This window comes from Colletotrichum gloeosporioides, assembly GCF_011800055.1.
Source record: "Colletotrichum gloeosporioides strain Lc1 chromosome Unknown consensus_117, whole genome shotgun sequence".
NCBI classification, from domain to species: Eukaryota; Fungi; Ascomycota; class Sordariomycetes; order Glomerellales; family Glomerellaceae; genus Colletotrichum; species Colletotrichum gloeosporioides.
The window spans coordinates 653,148-668,291 of record NW_025544762.1 but is presented as its reverse complement, the minus strand read 5'-3'; the positions used below and the strand labels follow the sequence as shown (position 1 = coordinate 668,291).

Here is a 15,144-nt window from a genome sequence, read left to right as displayed (position 1 = left end):
GTAGCTGGGATTGCGACGCGATAACAGGCACTGCCAAAACTGTAACGATACCCTGGGACAACGGCGAACGGCGACACACGAGGGCAAGGGATTGGGAATAGGTGGGAAGGGGACGAGGGTCTGTTCGACTATGAGGTCCAATTTCATCTTTTTTTTTTTTCGTTTTTCGAGAGCACGGGTTAAAAAAAGGGGGGGAGGGGAGATCAAAACCTCTGGGGTGGGCCATTCTGGGTACCGGCCCTGTAATGTTAACGAGCCATGTCTGTCCGATTTTCAGATCGGTTTGCGCAATGGGAGGGGAAGGGAGTTCCCTCCCCTCCGAGCGGGAGAGACGGGAAGAAGATGGATGGAAAGAATGGCGAAAGACACGGCTACCAAAAAAGGGTCCCGGATCATGGAATTAGGAATTGTAATGATTACCATACGCAGATGCTTTGTTCAAGTTAGAGAGACGTATGAGCTCTTCTCTGTTCTCAACGACGTTGCTTTTGGCTGGACAGTGACACGCCCGATGCGAGCAGGTCGGGGTCGCATTCCCCGATTTCGATTCGGACATCCTTGCTGGGAGCTGCAGACCGAGATGCAGTGGACATGGAGCCGGAACAAATCGAATGGCTCCGATCACAACGCTGCCGGCCAGGACGGAGGAGGTTCCTTTGCTCGGAGATAAACCCGGTGCTGCTGGAACACTTGACGCCGATTTGCGTACAACGTCTGCGATGGAATGCGATGGCCTCGCTGTGGATTGCATGGTGGAGGTGCCCCCTGAGATTTACACCGGTCGCGATCAAGGTCGTATCGCAGTTGAGAAAGGGCAAAGAGACAAGGAAAAGCAACAATTACAGCTTTGCTTGCGAAGGAACCTGGCATCCAGCGGGTCCCCCAGGCCCGGATTTCGCACAAGGTTGCAAGCTGCAGATATCTGCAGGCATCGAAGACAAGGTGCTGTATGGACTCGCGCGAGTTGCAGTCCCAGTCCCAAGGTCCTAAATACAGTGGCAGCGGAAACGAAACCGCAGCATCGCGGCGGCCAGAATGAAAACAGCGGTAATGAGTGGTAAACCTCGGCCTGGATGCGCTGCTGGCGTTGCAGCTTTCAGCGCAGGTCCCCTAACAACCCAATCGGTCCCGAGCCTCTGGTTCCACTGACACATACAGCTGGACCTGGTTCGTTACACCCCAACGGCCTGCGGGTGGACGTCCTGCGACCGCATCGCTCCACAGTGAGGCAGAGGCCGGTTTGGTGGATGGAGCAAATCTGAGAGAACTGGAGGCGTGCGTGCATGCTAGCCTAGGTAGCGGCAGGTGAGCTGCATTATCCAGATCCGGTCCCAGAACCCACGCCCAGGTTCGTGATCTTGGGGCATCCAGGTCGGGTCTTGGTGTTCGGGGATGGCGCTGGATGCCGAAGCGTGTGGAGGGGCAGATGGGTCTTTGATGGATCTTGGGAGGCCCTGACTCCTGCTGCCGGGGGATCGTAATGCTTGCCCTGGGTTGCAAAAGAGAATGGCGAGGGGATGCGGGCTTTCTTGTCTCGCGTCGTCGTAAGACAGTGATATCGTCATTTATGACGAGGCGGAATGGTTGGTGTTGCTGTGTAATGGATATGTTGCGGGTCGGGCTAACGGACAAAAGCTCAGGGAGTATTTGCCGCGTGCGTTGCATGGCTGCGCGACAGCCGAGTCAAGCACGTTCGATTGCTGGAACTGCCTACCTGGGCAACTCGAGGTTGGATTGATTCCTCTTTGTCGATTCGGTCAATGGAGCAGGGGCTCGGGGCATCGCATCGCATCTGCAAACGACTGACTGGGTTGCGACGCAACATGGCCGGCGGGTTGGTTTGCTAGGGGCAGGGCAGGGCAAGACAAGACACAAAATCAGAAATCAGAATCCCGTAAGAATGGGGGAACGGGAAAGAGGATCGAGAAGGGCCAGATACTACACCGGTGTGCAAAGATGGGTGTCTTGGCCTGTTCACCGTCGTTTCGGAGGGCAATTGTGACTGTGAGGACTAAGTACGAATGGCTGAGAAAAGAAAGGTCGAGCAGAAAAGAGAGGGAAAATGGTGAAGAAAAAAGCAAAGTTTGATTGACGGTGCAAGGCGTAGAAGTTGATAGATGATGAGTCTTTTTTTCCATGGGCGCTGTGGCTGCCCTTTCCTGTTAGGTAGTTGCATCTGCACTTTGGGTTGCTCTTTCCTTAGCTTCCCCGTTCGAGTTACAGAAGTTCTTGCCCATCCCAGACCCAGGGAAACGCAGGTGCACACAGCTGCTGATTGGCCCCTGCCGTCGTTTCCTTGTCGTACTTTCCTCATTGATAGACTCCCGCCGGCTGAGCTACGTAGACGCTTGTCATGTGCTTTCCCGCCATCTGCGACCACATGAACACTGGATTGACAGACATCCAGGATCGGTGATTTGAATCTCCAAGTGATCTGTCTGTCCGATCTGTCATGCCCGTCCCCCGGCCGCAGGTCTCACCTGCTTGATTGCCTGGCTTTCCTTCTCAGGCTCAGTCAACACCGTCATTCTTTCCTTGCTGATGCCTCGTACGAGTACTGGAACCTGGTTTAAGGCGAATTCATGGCCCGATGGATGGAGCACGCCCGACCCTGAGTCGTTCGCAGCCTGGCCTGGATACCAACTGGATACCAGCTATTACACCACCAGATTCAGACTCACCTCAGATTCAGGAGCTCTAAACTGGGCCTTGACAAATACCCCATCAAGGGCTATTTTTTGCCGTATATGTCGGTTTCTGGAAATGCGGTGCCAAACGAAGGGAGTCCTTTAACAAACCTTATTTAACTTCCGTACGGCGAATGTGTTCCGTCCGTAATTCTAGTACCTGGCGTATTGCAGCCTCTTCGGACACTTTCAGGTCCCCGGCGGCTCCAGGCCAATCGATCCACGGTAATTCCAGCTTCCTAGCTTCCGGCTGCCGGGACCATCCCGCCACCGGCGGTCGAACAAGAAGAACAGTCGAGACGAATCATTACTTGGCCCTGGTGGTGCGCCAAGGCTTGTCAGTGTGTGAGAGCAGGTGGCTTTCTTGTATCAATGCAATAATCGAACGGCGTCGCATCACTTTCGCTTTTGTTTGCCCGCCTGGCCGCGTAGTCGTAAGCCCCTGCCCCTGTTTGGTGTTTACTGAGCAAGCAAATGTCCCATCATTCAGCAGCTTACCTCACCTACCTAGGTAGTTCCATAGCTAAAGAAAGGGATTTTTTGGGTGTCACCTCATGTTTCTAATAGGCGCCCTGGGCCACACCATGTTCGTTCTTGCAAACTCCTTCCTTGCTTCTTTTTTAGTTTCCTCAACCCTCAAGGTACATGGAGCCCGCACTCACTCAAGCTACAATAGATGAAAATGAGTCACCAGGAAAGCCATGACATGATGTGTGTCTCCGATCTTTGCTTTCGAGTTGTTGCTTCTTCTTGTCTCAACTCATTCGTATTGATCGGTGCAGCGCGATTCAAACTCCACACATGAGAAACACTCGAGTGGCCAGATTTAGACTCTGCGTCGCGTGCATGCGCATCGAATTTAGCAATTCAGAGTTGTTGCGTTCCTGCAACCTTTGGGAGAGAATGGCAAGGGAGCTTATCGTAACCATCTTACCCGTAACTTGCCTTGTGCTTGGCGGCTTGCGCCTTCTTCTGTATCGTCATCAGTCTTATCACGTCGTTTGCTGGCTGGCCTCGGTAGGTCCTACCTGAAAGAAGCCTTTCGTTCCCGGGACGGGACTCGGGACTTCCCTAGGTACCTAAGGTAACCAACCAGTGGCCGGATAATTCTCAACGGCTCTCGTTCCCATTGGTGACTTGCCTTACCTAAGCCTTCTATTTGGGCAATGCCCACGAAGGAACAGGCACCTTGGTAGAACAGCCTTCGCCTTACGTTAGGCCGAAAGGTAAACCCCGCAGAATCCCCGGCTTAAGGTTTGCTGCGCTTTCCCCCTTCCCGCCTTGACTCCACGTTTCCACGTCTCCCACCCCTTCCCCTTCCCACCCACGGCGGTTTTTTTTGCCCAGCCCGCCACTTCCCGACCTGAAGCCGCTGCCGTTGCACCTGTCCCGTCACGTCAAGCCCTGCCACCAAAGCTCCCGTCTGCTGCGCTGCACCTTGATTGAGCTTCTGCCTCCCCGACCTCAATTCAATTGACATCACTCCTCCGGCCCAACCCTATCCTGTCGTTTCTCCATTCCGCCGCTTCATAGGTAACATGAACGGCATTAGCCTCTTGTGCGATGCCGCGGGCTCCGACATGCTGAACACGCTCTATTCCCCGCCCGAACCACCGAAACAACCGGCCCCTCCCAAACGCAAACTGAGTCTCTCCGACGCATCTCCCTCCGCGACACATGTTTGCCATATCTGCAAGCGCGTCTACGAGCGAGCCGACCATCTGACGCGCCATCTCCGATCACACGAGAATGCAAGGCCCTATCAGTGTTCTCGCTGTCCAAAGCGATTCAATCGCGCCGACCTCCTGACCCGCCACGAGACCACCCACGACCGAGATTCCACCGGCAAGGGCCGAACCTTCATTCGGAGGAGCGATCGCGCCGCTGAGGCCTGTCTGAACTGCGCTGCCTCCAAGTCCAAGTGCGAGGTTCGTTGCTATCTCTATTTTTATGTCTTCCCGATGCCTCCCGCCGTCCACCGGGTCTGACCTCCACCGTTCCCGGCCGGTTCGTCAGCTCAGCCGCCGGCCGTTGTATCCGGTGTCCATCAGCTACCACGAGTCCTGCTCCGCCGCTCGTGTCTCCCGCCCTTAGTATCTTTCGTCCGAGCTGCCATTTCTGACTCCGTGATTGTCCATCATGCGGTACTGGCATATCATATCAAGAAAAAACCACTAACATGGCCACTCGCACAGGATGCAAAACCATGCTCACGTTGTCGCTCCAAAAGCCTGCCTTGCGAAGTCCCCTCAAAGCGCACACATCCCCACCGAACATCTACTGACGAGGGACACTCCACACCTTCCGAAACTTCCACGATGCATGCTGGGATGGACATGAATGGGGGAATGGACTCTGGCCCGGTGGCATATAGCAGCTCCAGGATGTCCATGATGCCCTCAAATCCTGACATGAGCCACGAAATGGACGGGCCATCATTCATGAACGACGGTTTCGCAAACCCGGTGATCGACATGGTAATGGACGATATCGTCAACTTCAACCCGGTCCATAATTACTTCCAGGATATGGACTTCTCCTCTTGGGACCTTAACTTCGACACCATCACTGTACCGCAAATTGATGTCCATCCGAGCCCGGAATCAACAACAACCAACCGCTCAAAGTCTGCCACCCGTAACGCTTCAAGAGCTCACGCTGCCTTCAAGCGGTCACCCTGGTTATGGGAACCGGGGCCCAAGGATCATGCACTTCACCATGCTTCTCCTCAGGATAAGGAGCGGCTCGTCTTTGATGAAAACAACTTGGCAAACTCGCCAGCATTCGACAAGCTAATCAATACGCCGGGTACCAAGCTGAAAATGACAGCTTCCGCAAGAGACAGCCTTCTAGCCCTGGTTGTGGCCAGCACGGTGCAAAAGGGAGCCCGTCAACGGACGCCCTCGTTTCCAACTCTGGACCTCTTGAATTATCTGGTTCAAGCCCACTTCATCCATGACGAACACCAGAGCGACAGCTGGATTCACATAGCAACCTTTGATGCGACTGCGGCGATACCCGAATTGCTCGCTGGCATACTGTCCAGTGGCGCAACATACATCTCCATACCAGCGGTCTGGCAATTCGGGTACTCTCTTCATGAAGTCCTGCGTCTCGCACTGGCAGACCTGGTGAGTAATGTATCCAGTTCTTTGCGGGTTTTCCCATCATCATCTGGCGTCTCGGATACGGTATCTGACTTACTATTGCTTAGTTCGAGGGTTCCAATACTTTCACCCGAGATCTCGGTGCTCTCCAAGCCTTCATGTTGAACCTCGACATCGGCATTTGGAGTGGCTTCAAACGGAAGATGGAAATTGCAGAGAGCTTCTTGCAACCTCCCATGACCATGCTGAGAAGGGCTGGCAACTTCTCGGCCCCACCGGACTCACCCTCACTCATTCCAACCATGGCCGATCCCCCAGATGTCCTCGATTCCAAGTGGCGCAAGTTCGCGAAGCGCGAGTCTTACAAACGGCTTGTTCTGCATCTTTTCTTTCACGACATTGAAACATCCATCGGCTTCTGTAAGAACCCACTCATGTCTTTCACCGAACTCAGCTTCAGTCTCCCCGCATCTCGTGACCTATGGCGGGCGCGAACTGCGGAGCAATGGCGCAGCATATACATTGCCAAGACCAACGCTGCCCCAGATCGCACCATCCCTAGGGTCTGTGAAGTCATGCATTGCACTGAAATTCTCGATGACCTTGAGCAGTTGGTGGACATGGAGCTTTGTTATATGGCTTTACTCCACGGATACTGGGGTCAAATTGGAGCGTACAGAGAAGCCATCAAGTTTTACACCGACGGCATGTCGAACAAGCGAAGCACGACTCACAAATTATGGCTCAAAACACAATATCAGGAGTTATACCGGGATCTAAACGACTTCTCAACAATGATCCTTACCTCCAAAAGGCCTACAGCGCAACTAGCGGTGATGTCTGAGGTGTTGATGATGGTACTTCACGTGTCACCCGACATTCTTCAAACGTTCGCGGGAAAGGCTGGCGAGGACGAGGCTCGACGAACGTACAGTAGCCTGGAGGAAAGCTGGGTCAAAACTTCGGAGGCTCGGCATGCTATTTGGCACGCAGGCCAAATTTTCCATCACGCGCGTCAACTTCCACCTGCCTCGTTACGAGACTTCAACGCCATTGCGGTCTACTTCGCCTGTCTCACTCTCTGGGCCTACGGACTGCTCTCGTGCTCCGCTTCTAGGCACGGGTCGGATCCGGAAGTGGGAAGTGGCAATAGATCCGGAGGCTATATCCTTATGGATTCGGAAGAAAACCGCGAGACGAGGGCATTCCTTCAACTCGACCGCGGTGTGCCTGGTCTGACATTGAACGGCAACCCCGCTGACGGTGTTGAATCGTTATCAAACCCGAGTGTGGTACTCTCTGTTGCACGAGACATTTTTAGGAACAACTTTCCTGTTGTTTCAGAGCCTTTGCCCCCGCTAGTTGAGAGCTTAAGAAGCCTTCTTCAAGATCTAGGTTCGGGCGCAGCAGGCCGACCATCGAGAGCTGCCAGCGTTGACGATATGTGACGTGGAGCAACTTTGGAGGCGACCGCTGTTGACCAGGACGGTATGGTCAAAGGCCGACGGCGTAGCCAGACCTAAAGCGCATTAGGGAATGATCTCAGACGGCGACGTGACAAGAAACTATCAAGCAAAATTTCCAACGGACCCTGTTGGTCACCATTTTTTACGATATTGTATGATAATTCGTTGTGTGTTTCATTGAGCGATTTTCATCAAATTTAGGCATTGCAAAGCGGAATCTAGGTAAACCAAGGAGAACAGAGACTTGCAGACTACTGGAAAGTACCTATGCTCAGCGACTAGTGAAGTCTCTCGATACTTAGGAGACAACTAGTGCACAGACCAACAGGGTGCGGAAATAAGTTCACTTAAGATGGATGGAGTAAGTAGGTATATCGACCACATGGCATGTACATGTTCTCCGTCGCAGACTTGGCTTACCCTCAAGCAGCTCAGCTAAAACGGTGAGCTGCATTCATCCTGATGCGCAGAATTGTGAAAGTTTCGACGATGAGAGATTTCCAAATGCGGCGACAAGGGTTGTTACGATATGAGACACGCCGCCCCCTTGAAGGACAAGGTCTCCCAGTATCCGTACCTGCGCAGCTACTGTAAATCATTGACAGGGATGGCAATGATCCCCACCATGATCGCGAATCTGAACCTTGGACGCGTCGCGATTCCCTACCCTGGACACTCCACCAGCATGTGCCGTTGACTTTGATTTCGGTACCGATCTTTTGGAAACATTTTGCAAAACTGAGGGCTGTAGGCGGCACTGCATTCATCATGGATTCTGAGGGAGCTGTGAGCATGGCAGAGACCGCGCCTTCTTCCGTACCTCCTGCTGCTGAAGCCCCTATGATGGCGACAGAAAGTGCTGGAGAAGCTCTGGAGCTGCCAGCCCCTGGAGGACTGACAAAAGAAATACCAACTGAGGAGCAGCCATCTCAGGTGCCCTCGGGCCAAGAACAACGAATTGCTGGAGATAACAACCAAACACCGCCTCTTCCTAGCAGCCCTTTGAGCACCAACGGCTGGGACAACCGGGAATCCTTTCACGACGATCTTTATCAGACCCTTCAGGCCATCAAGATGCCTGGGACATTTGCTTCATTCCACCCGATTAAGACTGCCAATGGACCTCTCAACCCAGGGCTCCATGTTGCCGATATAGGGCCCATTAGCTTCCCCCTCAAGGAGGAACAGGCTCGCAGCTTGATCGAAAAGACGAGGCAAGCCCCATTCGGCAAGGGCAGCGATACTGTCGTCGACACAACGGTACGAAATACATGGGAACTCGATCCCACGCAGTTCGAGCTCCGCAATCCTCAGTGGAATGCCATCATCAACCAGTTGTGTGCCAGGGCAGCGCACGACATGGGCATCAATGCACCCATCATTCCAGATTTGTACAAGCTGCTCATCTACGAGAAGGGCGCCATGTTCAAGGCTCACGTCGAGTACGTCATGCCCGTGGAGCCGTAGGCGTAAAGTAACGAATGTACAGCTAACCCTAGCCAGCACCGAAAAGATCCCGGGGATGTTTGGCACCATGGTTGTCTGTCTCCCGTCCCCTCATGAGGGAGGCGAGGTCGTGGCCAAGCACTGTGGGGAGACTAAGACGTTGAAGACGTCCAAGTACAGGGAAGGTTCCGTCGCCGTATGGTACTCTGATGTCTCCCACGAGGTTCTCCCCGTCACTTGGGGCTATCGCGTCGTTCTCACGTATAACCTCGCTCTCGACCCGTCGAGGCCACTTCCTTCCGCTGGTCTCCGGCGAGCCGAGACCCAGAAGCTGCGTCATTCGCTGAGGAAGTGGTTGAATGGTGGCGTCCCTGGCAAGTCAGATACGGATCACCTCTATTATCGGCTCGACCACGAGTACACCGAGGCCAACATCTCCATGGCGGCCTTGAAGGGGCGAGATTACGCGGTGGTGCAAACTCTCGATGACCTTTCCACAGAGCTCGAGTTTGACGTCTTCCTCGCAGCTCTGGAACTCAAGGAAGAAGGCACCGTGGAATATGATCACGGTGGGTATCGGTATAAAGACGACGACTGGGATGATGATGATGAAGGGTGGCATGAGTTGGAGGACGTCATCGAGTCTCATGAGCGTGTGAAGCTACTTGTTGGAGTTCACGGGCGTCCTGTCATGCGTGACATAAAGTTCGAAGTGGAACACGCCCTTGACAGCAATGATTTCTGGGTTGACGCTCCTCAAGAGGAGGACTACCAAGGGTTCATGGGAAACTCGGTCCGTATTTACATTGTGAAGTCTGAGAAGGGTTAGCTAATTTGCGTTCCAGGGACCTACCGCTACACACTGGTACCGCATTACGGTAAGTTAACTCTTCACACTGGCTTTCAACCGGGACATGCACTGATGGAAATTCTAAGGCCGTGTTGATCGTGCCTCGTGCAAACGTGGCGTCATTCCTCAAACGCAATCTCGGCAAAGAGGATAGGAGGTTGGCTTACCCTTCCTCATACCTTGAAAGGGACCGTATAGGAAACCTTCGGTTAGTCGTTTCGTATTTGACGCACACAGCCTCGAAACCGGGGAAGGGCCAGGCGTCGGCTTTCAAGGCTCTGCAAGATATCTGGGACACGTCAATCTGCCAACCTAGATCAACAGTTGCGTTAACCAGCACAGAGATCAGCGATCTGCTTGAAGCTGCCGTCCAGTTGCGGGAATGGGACTTCTTTGAAAAGATTGCTGCCGACCCTCATGGCTTGATCAATTCTTATATCTACGAGTGGTTGAGTAAGCAGGTCACTGAAGGCAAGGTCTCGTTCCAAGACATCAAAAAGGGGTATGTCCTGATTACCATACATCTCATATTATCTTGTTTGCGGAACGGGTGCTGACGTAGCAGGTTGACCTCCATGGTTCTCGGCTGCGAAAAGTTCTCCTTGCGAGTGCACATGGTCGAATCGTTTGCGCAGAACGGTTCTCCAGTCTTGACCGATGAGGTTCGCGAGTGGGCGCTGGACATCTTTTCCAAGGGACTGGCAATCTCCTCTGCTTCTGGCAGTTTTGTCGGCTCTGATGGGTTGGCTGCGATTTTGGCTGCCAGGCGATATGCCGACTTTGCCTGGCTCAAGTCAACGTAAGCTCTGCCGCCGTGCTTGCAACAGGCCGTCTCTAACAAATGTCGCAGCGTCGTCCCCATCATTGAGAACCACCTCAACATCCCAGCGTTTGCTCTCGACTTCCTGTCAGCCCTCTTCATGATCACCAAGAAGAAGATCTTCCCGGTACAAGAAGGTGTGCAGCTCTACAAGCGCCTCGCCAAGCAGTTCATCTCGCAGCTCGACTTCAATACTGTCTACGGCGACAGGCCGGAAGAGAAGAACATGCCGCGCAAGCGACGCAAAGACATTTCCGGGCAGCTCGGTCCCGAGGCCGACTACAACTACGACCTCGCCGTCCATCCCGACACGCTCGCCGATTTCTTCTCCCACCTCATCAAGCTGAGCACGCCACCGCAGGACGACCTCGTGGGGCCCCTCGCCATCAAGCTTGTAGGCCACGCGAAGCACATGAAGTGGAACGACTTCCACCCCCTCTGGCTGCCGTTCCTCAGGGAGCTCATTGAGCGGCTCGAGTCCCATAAGGTTCCCCTGACGACTCCCCGCTACCGCCAGATTGCCGGCGCTATCCTTGAGGCTTACCGCGACACCTACCTCGGCGAGAAGCCCTCGACCAAAGCCCGCGATGACAATGCTAGGGTCTCCCCCTGCTATTGCGGAGACTGCGACATATTGAATGAGTTTCTGCGCAACGGCAACAAGCAGCAGTGCCGGTTTTCCGTGAGCAAGCCAAAACGCCACCATCTGCATAAACAGATTGAGAACTACGGCATCAGATGCTCGCACGTCAGCGATAGGAGCGGTCCGCAGGATACGCTCGTGGTGACCAAGCTGGATCCAGCCCCAGGCGCCAAGTGGAAGGCGGCGCGGGAGGAAACGGCAGAGCAGTTCCAGCAGTTTGACCAGACGAAGCTGGGGATCCTGCTGGGTGAGGACTATCCGCGTATCGCGGAGGCATTGTGGGAGCGGCCCACGAATCTCGCGCCTGGCTCCGGAGGTATCTCTTACATGCCGGCACCGGTTCAGACTCATCCTCAGCTTCCTGCTCAGGCGTCGTACGCCCAAGCTCAAGCTCCGATGCAATCGACACATGCTCCTTCAGTTCAAGCACCTACATACCCGTCCGCTCAACCTCAAATGCCAGCTCGGCCCCCAGGGGGTTTGGCACCGCACCCGGGACAGGGCATGTACATCCGCGAACCCGACAACCAGCCCTTCCCTACCGCGCCTCCCGCCCGGTTCGGCGTACACCCTCCCAACAACTGGGTTCGGCCGCCGACGGTCCACATGCCTCACGGCGTTCCGGAGCCAAGACCTGCTGGCGGAGGATACCTATCTTCGATGCCAACAGTGCAGAACCATACGGGCTCCGGCGGGCAGGCCCCGACGTTCGGATCGTCGGTCGGTGCTGCGCCGCAGGTGCAACCAAATCAAAGACCGCACGGCGGGCCTCTGGCGCCGATGACGGGCAATGCGGGCGGCCCCCCACCGCCGGGACAACACCTCCCCGGCATCAATAACATGGGCCTGCCTCCGTCGGTCGCGGGAGCGAAACGCAAGGCGGAGCCCGAGATCATTGACCTGACATGAGGGATGGAACCGCGAAACAGATAAGCCCAAGAACAATAAAATGAAATGAATCCGCGTATCAGAATTGTTGAGTGAATGGAGCCCGTCGGTGATTGCCCGCAACGTTGACGATTCAGAACTTTTGAGACTTCAGAGACCTGTTCAACACGACAGACACATTTACAGAGACTAAGAATGCAGTGCAACCGTGTCTTTGATGGCATCTCCGAATTGCCTCACGCGAGAGGGAGAAGGGAACCCGAAAATCTCTCATTGAAATTCCCGTAAGTGTGAAATCTATTAAGCCTCTTTTAATGACTCGTCCCTCCCTGCGCAAATGCTTCAATTTCTCGTGTGTATAATTGCGATCGGCCCGTTTGATGCCCTCAAGTGTCTGCTCCCGGACAGAAGCGGTGAGTCTGCGATAGAGTCTTGTTGCAGCGAGCAATAAATCAACGGTATCGCCGCATCGACTGAGTGCAACCGTACGAGGTTGATGGTTGATGTTGTCGAAGTTTGCTCGCTCTCTGAATCTTCTATTTGTGCACGGGAAGCACAAGAAGATGTGCAGTTGGTTTGGATGCACAAGTTTTATGCTTAATCAATGCGGGTCGATCAAGCGAGGGCCAAGCCAAGCCAAGCACTCCTCCCTCCTCCCTAAAAGCAGCGACCTCAGACTATCACTCAGCTCGTTGCTCGGCACAGGTGTTTGCCGGGGGTGTATCTTCATCTCAGTGAGATGAACGCTCGATTGCGATTGTCCCACCTAGCAGAAGGGGACTTCGTCATCCGTCATGTCATCAATTCCCATGATCTGATCCCCCCAATTTCCACCTCCGCAGGAAGCACGGCAGCCCCGTCATTTCTTCAGCGAGAATGGGAGAAGGCAAAGAACCCCCAATCGTGGTTCCGTGAGAGTGATGTGCAGTCTGTAACACGCCCTGACGACAGGCCTCCCCTTACTGGCGTTCCATTTCGGCAACAGTATGGAGTACTCGATACTCTGTGGCCATTGCCCCTGCTATTTTAAGCAGAGACAAACGAGAGTGGGACTCTGGGGTGGACTTCTTGCATCGTCAAAGTCAGTCGTCTCCCACACAAACCCCATCTCGTATGGGCCGACGATCCCCATTAAAAAGTGATATCATGACATGCTAATGTCAGGTTGAAGACTGACGTTTTAGCGTATGTACCGGGTCGAGTGACGGGAAGCCAGCCAGCCGACCAGCCTCGCGGTGCCTGGTGGGAAAAAAGCCACTAAAAGCTAGCAACCGAGAGAGGTAACTTAATCAAGGGCGCGCGGGTTGTTGGGGAATCCCCTCCGCAGTGACATTCCGACATGATCAGCGTTCGCTCGCTTGTCAGTTGTCAATGTCGTTCGTTCCGCTCGCTACCTTTAGTTGGAGGTGCTAGAGGCACGAGACGGCCGGTGCGGTGGTGCACTTCTCCGTAACTTTTACGGAGACCAACCACCGCCTCACGGGGCACCTCGCCACCAACCCGGATCGGGGGGAGATGCGCTCGGGGTAAGTGGGGGTAAAGTGCGTGCAGCACCGGCGTGCTGCTGCTGTTTGGCCAAAGAGTCCTCAGTCAAGTCAATCAAGCTTACACTGACACCGACATACAAGAGATCCGACCGAAAGAAACTCTCAACGGCCTGCGCACTTGATTTCCCGCACATACCCCAAACCAAAGTCCTCACGCCATTCGAGTTGACAGTCGGAACTGCCGGCCAGTCTCGGGCCTGATCGAAAAGGGAAGAGGGGGAACTGTACCCCGCGCAAACACAGTTCTCGACATCTCGTCCCAGTGACGTAACCGCCACTGTTTCCCGATCATCTGCAGCGCTTGCATATCGTCGTTCGCAAAAGGCCGCTTCATTCAACCAGCATAGTCGTGATCATGCCGACCCAACGCAGCAGCGAGGCCGAGGTCAAATCGTGGGGTTTTCCCCACGTCTTCACTTGGACCGATGGACCGTATGTAGTGCTAGTCTCCTACATGTGGCTGGGCGACGACTTTCTGTGCTTGCAGCGCCCATGAAGTGTTATCCCGATACAGAAAACCAACGGCAAACTGACACCTGAATCTGCAGGAACGCGTATTATCCCCCGCATTCGCATCACGGTCTGACAACGCATCTGATCTTGAGAGGGAAGTTGACAATCACCTATCCCAAGGATGAACAGCCCGAGAAGGTTACGTTTGGCGTCGGCGACCGCATTGATGTTGACGCTGGCCGCCTGCATGAGGTATGGATTGGAGATGAAGGATGTACTTATGTAATTGGAGAGTAGGCAATCGACATAGTGAGAGGCCTGGTGTGAGGCTTTGTTTCGTCATGTGTCCATATAATCTGCAAATGCCTCGGAGAATTTGTTGATCGTCATGTCAAGCCTATCCCGGACTTTTCGGAATGTGGACGCGGATCAGGTACAACGCCTCGACAACCTGGGTCTCGTCGAAACGTCTGCTTGATTGGAATCAAAGAATGTCCTGAGTAGACCGCTCTAGTCCGTGGTAAAGCAGAATTGTCTCCGTAAATCTAGACGTGAACACCGACGGCCTTGGCCGCAGGCTTGACCAAGTTTGAGTTTGTCTGCTACTCAATGCGACCACCATGACTACTGCTCAAGTGATCGATGGCCGAACGCCCGGTCAGAGCGTTGGTCCCCTTTTCTGAATCCGAAGAAAAATGCACTGGATGAGCTGCCAATCCCGCCGGAGGTCAAAGTTGCGCATCGAGCATCCTTGATGACCGGGCGTGCCTTTTGTCGAGGTTTCACTACAACATCGAGCCGCAGCGCCAAGAAGCGGCATTGTCATTGGAAATATCAGCTCAAGCATACGCAAGATGCGACTTCAGTCGAGGAGTCCGCGAGTGCATGGGCGGAGGGATGAAGGTCGAAAATGTGCCCTTCAGGTGAGTGTCCTTGACGATAGACAGTCCCTTGCGTTGGCTGACGACTGTGTGTCAGCAAACTTAGTGATTGCAACAGAATAGAATTCGCCCTGTCGTGGTGAAAGAAACGATTTTGAAACGAGAAGGAGTCCTTTGCCCGTGCACGTTGGCTATGTATGAAGTATGGAGGTCTCCCGACTCATTCAGGGGACCGGAGATCAAAACGTTCCGGAAGGTCATGGAACCCCAACCTCCTTGCCGACGAGGCGACTTTCGTCCGTTCAATGCGGCGAACTGACTCAAATCTGAAGAAATGTGTGCCAATGTTGGGACGG

At 54.1% G+C, this 15,144-nt stretch overlaps 3 protein-coding genes across 3 annotated transcripts; all 3 read left to right on the top strand.

The window, feature by feature from the left end:
- Positions 1-4,225: 4,225 nt before the first annotated feature.
- Positions 4,226-7,242, top strand: GCG54_00009162 (uncharacterized protein; the record flags this gene model as incomplete). The annotated part of the gene is made up of 3 exons (XM_045409111.1): positions 4,226-4,615; positions 4,883-5,818; positions 5,902-7,242. The coding sequence occupies 3 exons, from the start codon at positions 4,226-4,228 to the stop codon at positions 7,240-7,242; spliced, it is 2,667 nt and encodes an 888-aa protein (XP_045256356.1).
- A 786-nt stretch (positions 7,243-8,028) lies between these two features.
- Positions 8,029-11,928, top strand: GCG54_00009161 (uncharacterized protein; the record flags this gene model as incomplete). Its single annotated transcript, XM_045409110.1, has 6 exons — positions 8,029-8,702; positions 8,764-9,499; positions 9,552-9,584; positions 9,643-10,058; positions 10,119-10,355; positions 10,407-11,928. 6 exons carry the CDS (start codon positions 8,029-8,031, stop codon positions 11,926-11,928), a joined length of 3,618 nt encoding a protein of 1,205 aa, XP_045256355.1.
- Positions 11,929-13,809: 1,881 nt separating this feature from the next.
- GCG54_00009160 (uncharacterized protein) lies at positions 13,810-14,204 on the top strand (the record flags this gene model as incomplete). The annotated part of the gene is made up of 2 exons (XM_045409109.1): positions 13,810-13,931; positions 14,003-14,204. 2 exons carry the CDS (start codon positions 13,810-13,812, stop codon positions 14,202-14,204), a joined length of 324 nt encoding a protein of 107 aa, XP_045256354.1.
- Between the last annotated feature and the right edge of the window lie 940 nt (positions 14,205-15,144).